Source organism: Meleagris gallopavo, chromosome 11, assembly GCF_000146605.3.
Source record: "Meleagris gallopavo isolate NT-WF06-2002-E0010 breed Aviagen turkey brand Nicholas breeding stock chromosome 11, Turkey_5.1, whole genome shotgun sequence".
Lineage (NCBI taxonomy): Eukaryota > Metazoa > Chordata > Aves > Galliformes > Phasianidae > Meleagris > Meleagris gallopavo.
The window spans coordinates 15,218,769-15,225,925 of NC_015021.2; the positions used below are offsets into that span (position 1 = coordinate 15,218,769).

Genomic DNA, 7,157 nt, shown 5'->3' on the forward strand with positions numbered 1-7,157 from the left:
TGCCCTGCCCCAGCCTGGGAGAGTTCATCACCGGCTGTGAACCAGTTTGCGGCGGGCAGGCGATACATGAACTCCCCACTTATTGTTTCCCTGGGCACTGAGTCCCCTCCTCATGCGTCAGCTCCTGGCACTGCCCCACGCGTCCGGAAGGAGCCCTATGCCAGGGCACAAGTGCTGCTGCCAGTGGGCCACTGGCTGCAAGGTCACCACTGTCGCTGCCACCCTGCTGGCCACGGCACCGTATGGGCACATGCACAGGGGCTGGGACACTTCAGCTGGCACCAAGGACTCCATGCCCACCTTAAATGCCACCATGCCATCCTCCTAATGCTCTGGTGCCAGTCCCTAGTGTCAAGACAAGTACCGGTATAACCCAGTGTCCCAGTATATACTAGTGCTGCCTAGTATCACTGTGCCAGTGTGTCCAGTGCCATCCCAGCAGAGCCCAGCGTTACTTTCCCTGGCTTAAGTCCCAACCCTGGCACCTCTGCCATAATGGGGGTGCTGGGCTCAGAGCACTGTACCCACTCTGGCATCACATCTTCAACCACGGGCACTGATTAGGGCCAGCCCAGTCCTGCTCCGGCCCCCTCTGGTGCCACCCTACAGCCCTCCATTCCGTGTAGAATCCCCATGCCTCCAAGACCCCATGTCGCCAGCCACATGACCTGCAGGTCACCATACCCAGCAGCACCAGCACCCATGAATGTGTGATACAAAGGAGAACAGTGGGCAATATCTCTGTCTTTAATAAATACATTCGGGACCCCCGTCCCTATAAATTACACACCAAGTCCAGACGAACTGGGGTGGGCACAGCGAGACGGGGGTGAGAGGGATTTTACACTATGTACAAAGCGGGCACAATGCCTGCTGCACCCACCAGCCAGGAGCTCGTGAGTGGGAGTGCAGAGTGCCCCGGCTCCCCCAGCCCTGCTGCTGGCTACTAGGGTGGCTCAGCACTGCAGCCGTGCCCAGAGGGGGTGCCTTTCCCATCCCCGCTCCTCTGTGCCCCGTGCCCAGCCCTGCGGGGGCGATGGGGCTCTGTAGGGCCATCCGGCATCACTGCGCTGTCAAGCTGCGCTCACTGCTCAGTGGCTCCATGACTCTGCTGTTGCTTCGTGCATCTTTTCTGGGGGTGCATCCAGGGCTGCGGGGAGAGAATGGGGTGAAATGCAGGGTGTGCAGGTGTGTGATAGTCCCCAGAGGGGTGCAGAAATGCACAGCGTGCTGATGAGTGCCCAAATCAGCAACACCCACTCACAGCGACACTTGGCACAGCAGGGGTTGTCCCTCCTGCTGGGGCTGGCACAGGCACCTGGCGGGCACTCCTGGCGCTGGCAGTGCGTCTCTCCTGACTGTAGGGCACAAGCAGGGCTGGGACACAGGGGTACCTGCACCAACAGCCCAGCTCTGCGCCCACCTGTCCCTAAAGCACATGGGGTGGCAAAGGGCATCTCCGCATTCCCAGCACACTCACCACACACCAGCACAGGATGCACTTCATCTCCCCAAAGGGTGGCACCGAGGGGTGCCAGCTCTCATTGTTGAGGTACCAGCGGCGCCCAAAGCGGCACGCACGGGGTCCATCTGCCTGCATGCCATCGGTCAGCTCAGGGACACTCTTCTCAGGGGCTGTGGAGAGGGCACAGGGAGACTGCATGCCCACAGGGTGTGGGAGGAACAGTGGACAAGGGGGAAGCAGGGTGTACATACCTGGGCACTGCTTGCAGCAGTCGGAGGGGCTGACGCGCACAGGGTTGGCACAGGTGAGGCGTGGGCACTGCACCTTCTCGCAGTGCACTTCGCCTGTGGTGCCCTGTGGGGAGCATGCACAGGGCTCAGGGGGGCACTGGAGCTCCCCTGCTTTGAGACCCCCAAGACTCACCTTGCAGGTGCAGATGGCACATTTGATGAGGCCGAAGGGCGGCACGACGGGGTGCCAGCGGGTGCCAGAGCCTCGCCACGTCTTGTCCCCATCAAAGTAGCAGCCTGAAAGTGGAGGAGGTGGGCACAGCATCCATGTGACGGCTGTGGTGCCCTCAGCCTGTGCCCAGGGGACTCACCCTCACTGCTGTCCCGTGCCCGTTCCAGTTTCAGCTCCTCCTGCTCCATCTTTTTCTCTACAGAGATCAGGGAGGGCATGCTCAGGAAACCAGAGTGGGACCCCCACCTTGTACCCATAGAGATACTGCCCACAGCCCCCTCTTTCTGCCCCACACTCCCCCATGAGCTCCTTGTGCCCCCACACCTTCACAGACGGGGCAGCACAGCTCTTCAGGGTGCACCTGGCGGGTACAGTTGAGGGGCTGGCACAGGATGGGATCGCAGATCACTGTGCGCTTCTGGGAATAGCAAGCACATTGCTCATTGAAGGATCCATCATCAATGGATCCACCCCCAGATCAGCTCTATAACCCCATACCTGGCAGCTGCAGATGGAGCACTTCTTGTCGTAGTCAGGTGCCCAACGGGTGCCATGTGCACGGTGCTGCCCCTCGAAGAAGCAGGAGTTAGGGTCCTTTTTCAGCTGTTCCACATCCCTGCTTTTAGGGCCCTCTGAGAGCTCAGCCTCCCCAGTGGACAGGCGGGCCCCTCCTGCCTGGCAGCGGTTGGGGATGTGCACCTGGAGGGCAGCAGTGGGTTGGCACCATGGGCGCCCCGGTGGGCATCCCGCTTAGGTGTGCTCATGGCTGGTGGCACCATGGTTGGTGGAGCACATAGCCGTGGGCATACGTGTCCCCATGCTGTGCCCTTCCCAGTGCCAACCCCTGGGGATGAGTCAGGACCACATACCCATCCCCGCATCTCCCCACGTGGGTGTGCCTTGGTGCTGACTTGCAGGAACGCAGTGCCCTGTGTTAGGTGCTGCAGCAGCTCAGCGTCCAGGTCCTTCACCACCCCCTGAGCCTGTAGGGTGGGGGGGACAAGGGGATGTGGGGACTGTCCTCAGACCTGTGGTGACACTATGGTGTAGCTCCTGTGCGCCCTCCTCACCTCAGTGCCATAGAACCCCTTGAGCATCCGCTTGTGCAGGTGCGGCCGTGAGCCCATCTCGCCCAGCTCGGCCACACCGTGCAGCTGGGCGCTGACTGTGCCATCAGCTGGGCGGCCCAGCCCCGCCACCACAATCTCGTAGTGCAGGTGGCAGTGCTCATCCAGCGACAGCCATGCATGGCCCCCGGCCCCGCTGCTCACCGAGGGGGACACCAGCTGCCCCGCCAATGGCACCGGCATCTCTGCACACAGAGAGGGGCGGTGGGAGGTGATGGGTGAAGGGCTGCACCATGGCTCCCTGCCACCTACCCCCCCCATGTACCTGTGTAGCGCGCCAAGAGCCCACTGTAGGGCAGGGAGATGACCTGGCCCCTCAGCTCGCCCTCTACCCAGTCCTTGGTGGCCACGTTGAGGAAGAGCTCGTTCTGCAGCAGCATGTGTGCATCGCGGGCGCTGGGGCTGTGCCACACTCCCTGAGCCTGGCATGGAGGAGGGGAGAACACACATATGGGGTTGTGCCCACTTCTGCTTGTGCCAACCTTGTGCCATGTCACCAGCACTCACCAGCCCGTCCCTATAGCTGGGTGTCATGTCAAAGAGGACGTTCCTCTTGTTCTTCCGCCGAGGTTTGGTCTCCAGTGTGACCCCCACCACCTCGCTGGCTGTGCCCACCACTCGCACCTGCAGGCAGGGCATGGACAGGCAGCAATAGAGTGACCAGTGGGGTGCAGTGCTGGGCCCAGTGCCACGCCTGTCCCCATTACCTGGTACTCCAGCGTGCCGTTCTCATGCAGTGCCAGCTTGGCTGAGCCCACCGCCCCCGTCTTGGTGGGCTGCAATGCGTCTGCGCCGCACAGCACACTTTGGATGGCTGCACTCAGGCACAGAGAGCAGAGAAAAGGGTGAGGACAGGGTGGGGGCAATGTCACTCCCTCACCCCGCTGTGCCCTGCTCACTGTCACAGCTGCGGCGGGCAGTAATGGTGCCCTCCAGCTGGCGCGGGTGCTGACCCTCGGTGTCAGCCACGATGCGGAGCTGCCCCTGTGCCAACCACTGCAGCTCATGGGTGGACAAGTCACTCAGCACCTCTGCGAAGTCGGGGTCCTGGGGGTAAAGGCACTGGTGAGGGAGATGCTGGAATAGCCACGGCAATGGGGATGGGGATGGCTGTACCTCTATAGTGATGTTGGCGTGGACCTCACGCAGCGTCTGGCCCTGATGCAGGATGCGGACCCGCAGCGGTACCCAGGGGGACTCTGGGCATGGCAGAGGGGTTGGGGCTGCAAGGGGTGGCTGGGCATGGGGCTGTGCCCACTGCTCCCGAAACCCACCTCTCTACAAACCCAAATCCTTGCAAAAGCCCCCACCACAACCTTCCACCCACCCCCATGCAGTCTCAGCCCACTGTGCCCCAAATGCACAACCCAAATCCCCCTGCACACACCAATCCCGACCCCACGCATCCCAAGCCAATTGCACACCACGCACCCCCTGAACCTCCCCTGGTGATGCCATGCCCTGCAGCTGCCCATGCCCGCCCTCACCCCCAGCGCCCGGCTCCAGCAGCCCACGGGCCATGAGGATGAAGTGTAGGTTGTTCTCGGTGTCGCTCAGCGTCAGCATGGCCATGCCCCCGGCCCCAAGATGTGCGGGGTCTGATGAGGTCAGGATAGCACCAAATGTCTCTGTGCAGGGAGAGGGACATGAGGGGCACCCCAAAGAGAACCCCCCCTCAGGGTGGGGAGTATATGGGGGGGGGGAAACTTACCTGCAAAGAGCGCGCGGTGCTTGAGGATGTGCCCGTGCACCTCTCCAGAGGGCTGCGCACGGGTGATGAGGGACACGCGGAGCTGCTCTGCACGCAGCAACTGTATGTTGGCTTTGGACACCGTCCTCCACATCCCACAGAGCTGTGGGTACAGCAGGGCTGGGCATGGGGTGCTGACATTGGTGTGCCGTGCCCCCCACCCTGCCCTCCCCACTCCTCTCACCATGCCATCCTCAGGGGCTGCGCTCTTCTGTACTGGGTGCTCAAACAGCACGGTGCCCTCGGGGTCGCTGAAACGCACCCGGCTCGGCCGGCCCAGCCTGCGGGCACCAGGGGTTGAGCAGGGATCCCCTCCCCATGTGCCTGGCACCGGTCCCATGCAGTGCCCGGGGGGATGGGGGACGTGGAGCAGGGTGCCAGCTGGCATTGGTGCCTAGGGGTCCCCAGGTTGGCACTGTGTGTGGGGGGTGCACATTTGGGAAGGACGGCGGGGAACTGAGAGCCTGGCCTGGCTGTAAATTAGGAGCATTTTCGGCTCCGTTTGGCTCCCCCTGGTTGGAGCTGGAAATTAGTCACCACTTTACTATGCAAAGGGGCCTGGAAGTAAGGAAGAGCAGAAGCAACCCGTGAGGGAAGGAGAGAGGGAGAGAGAGACGGACAGTGGGCACTGGGGGAGGGCATGAATTTAGAGTCCCATGGTGGTGCCTGTGAGCTGGGCCATAGGGTGGCACAGTGCCTGTATCCCACTGCACCCACAGCCCCCCCTCCTAAAATCACACCCCACCCACACAATGCTGTGATAGCACTGAAGGCATGTAGAGGGGAAACTGAGGCATGAGCAGCATCACATCACCAGGTTTCAGAGTTTCAGGCTGTGCTCACCGCTCGTAGCTGATGGAGAAGAGCAGGTAGGAGCGCAGTAGGGTGAAGCGAGCCTTGGCCACCGCGCTGGATGTGGGGTGCCACGGCTCTGGGCCACTTGTCAGCAGGGCCACAAATTCTATGGGGGATGACAGTGATTACTATAGGAGCATGAAGATGCCCTGCGCTGCTCTCCCTGCCTGGGCTCACCTGTGCGGGCATCATCGCGTGCCAAACCCTCGGAGCTGAGGTAGGAGCGGTCGTTGTACGGCTTGTCCAGCTCATCCTCCTTGTCCTGGAAGTACTCAAAGGTGTCGAAAGGTGGCTCGGAGCTCTTCTCCAGGGGTCCTGGCAAAGCTGGCATGGGGGGCACAGCGGGGGGATGGTTGTGGCACAGGTAACCCTGACACTAAGGAGCCCCTCCATGGGGGTGCTCAGTGTCCCCAGGCTGATCCCAGCAGTGGGTGATAGCACCACGCTCACCTTTGGGACAGGTGTGGCAGCAGTGCCCGGGCAACAGTGTGGCACGAGGGCAGGTGGGAACAGGGCAATCCTGCTTCATGTTCTTGCAGTTCACTTTCCCCACTGGTTTCCCTCGGCGATTCCTCTGCTGAGATGGTGAGAACCATGCCAAATCGTGCCAAACTGTGCCACAGATATGGCTAATCCCAACACCCAGCCCCAGCGGATGGCACAGCGGTGGGTACCAGTGTTCCCCGGGCACAGCCCTGATCCCCTCAGCCCATCTGCACAACCCCTGGGCCCCGCACACCTTGCACAGCCCCCAGCTGTTTGTATGGCAGCCAAATCCCAGCCCCCACCCCCCTGCCCAGCTGTGCGTGGCCCCTCCAGCCCCAGCCTCCGGGGGCTGCTGGAGGGAGAGGGCTGTCCCCGACGAGGGGAGAAAGGAGAATGAAGCTTGAGCCTTTAACCCTCCACTGCTGGAGGGCACCCAGGTGTGGGGCTGGCTGGAGGAATCTCCGCAGCCCTTTCCCTCGGGGTGGGGGTACTGAATGAAGGGGTGATCCCCCTCCCCAGCAGGGCCTCATGTAGGGGGGGTCCCCTCTCCTGGCGGAGGGAGGGAGGAGGGCACTCACCGTCTCGCAATGGCAGATCACGCAGCGCATCACCCCGAACGGCTCCCCCAAGTCAGGGTGCCACGTCTCCTCCAGCGCATAGAAATGCCCCCCGAAGGCACAACCTGCAGATGAACCCCCACCCCATCATCGGAACACCCCCCCCGAAGAAAACGAGTCACCTCCGGGCCGCGGGCACCCCCCTGCCGCAGCCCCGATGGGGCGGACAGCGTCCGGCACCGCCCCGTCGGGTACGGACCCGGTTATTGGGACCGAACGGCGGCGCGGGCAGGCGGGGGGGGCACGGAGTTGGGGGGCATAAAAGGGGTACACGGCAGAGATGCAGGAAAAGAGGGTGCACGGGTTGGAAGAAAAAGGGTTGCATGCAGAGGGGGTGCACGGAAAGGGGGATCGAAGGGAAAGGGGTGCAGGGAGGGGGTCCTACCTGCCGCCCC

General features: G+C 62.5%; 1 protein-coding gene across 2 annotated transcripts; it reads right to left on the minus strand.

Moving 5' to 3' along the window:
- Nucleotides 1-724: 724 nt before the first annotated feature.
- Nucleotides 725-6,859, minus strand: CHRD (chordin). 2 transcript variants are annotated; one of them, XM_019619099.2, is made up of 22 exons: nucleotides 6,724-6,859; nucleotides 6,110-6,233; nucleotides 5,837-5,983; nucleotides 5,648-5,765; nucleotides 4,989-5,085; nucleotides 4,766-4,907; nucleotides 4,542-4,682; nucleotides 4,171-4,253; nucleotides 3,954-4,101; nucleotides 3,762-3,868; nucleotides 3,562-3,678; nucleotides 3,320-3,476; nucleotides 2,998-3,239; nucleotides 2,797-2,910; nucleotides 2,426-2,626; nucleotides 2,252-2,345; nucleotides 2,067-2,123; nucleotides 1,889-1,992; nucleotides 1,717-1,819; nucleotides 1,481-1,635; nucleotides 1,265-1,358; nucleotides 725-1,150 (listed from the first exon to the last, which is right to left on the minus strand). In XM_019619099.2, the coding sequence occupies exons 1-22, from the start codon at nucleotides 6,751-6,753 to the stop codon at nucleotides 1,092-1,094; spliced, it is 2,634 nt and encodes an 877-aa protein (XP_019474644.1). In that variant the 5' UTR covers nucleotides 6,754-6,859; the 3' UTR covers nucleotides 725-1,091. The 2 variants fall into 2 exon arrangements, with proteins under 2 accessions (XP_019474644.1, XP_010715133.2); XM_010716831.3 differs by having other exon boundaries at nucleotides 6,110-6,236; nucleotides 6,724-6,857.
- Between the last annotated feature and the right edge of the window lie 298 nt (nucleotides 6,860-7,157).

What these genes read in the sequence shown, in the direction of transcription:
- CHRD (XM_010716831.3), bottom strand. Translation starts at nt 6,753, where the DNA reads ATGCGCTGCGTGATCTGCCATTGCGAGACG. An exon ending in GTGCCATCTGCACCTGCAAG is followed by an intron (nt 1,820 to 1,888) that starts GTGAGTCTTGGG and finishes TGCTCCCCACAG; the next exon opens with GGCACCACAGGCGAAGTGCA. An exon ending in CTGCTGTGCCAAGTGTCGCT is followed by an intron (nt 1,151 to 1,264) that starts GTGAGTGGGTGT and finishes CTCTCCCCGCAG; the next exon opens with CCCTGGATGCACCCCCAGAA.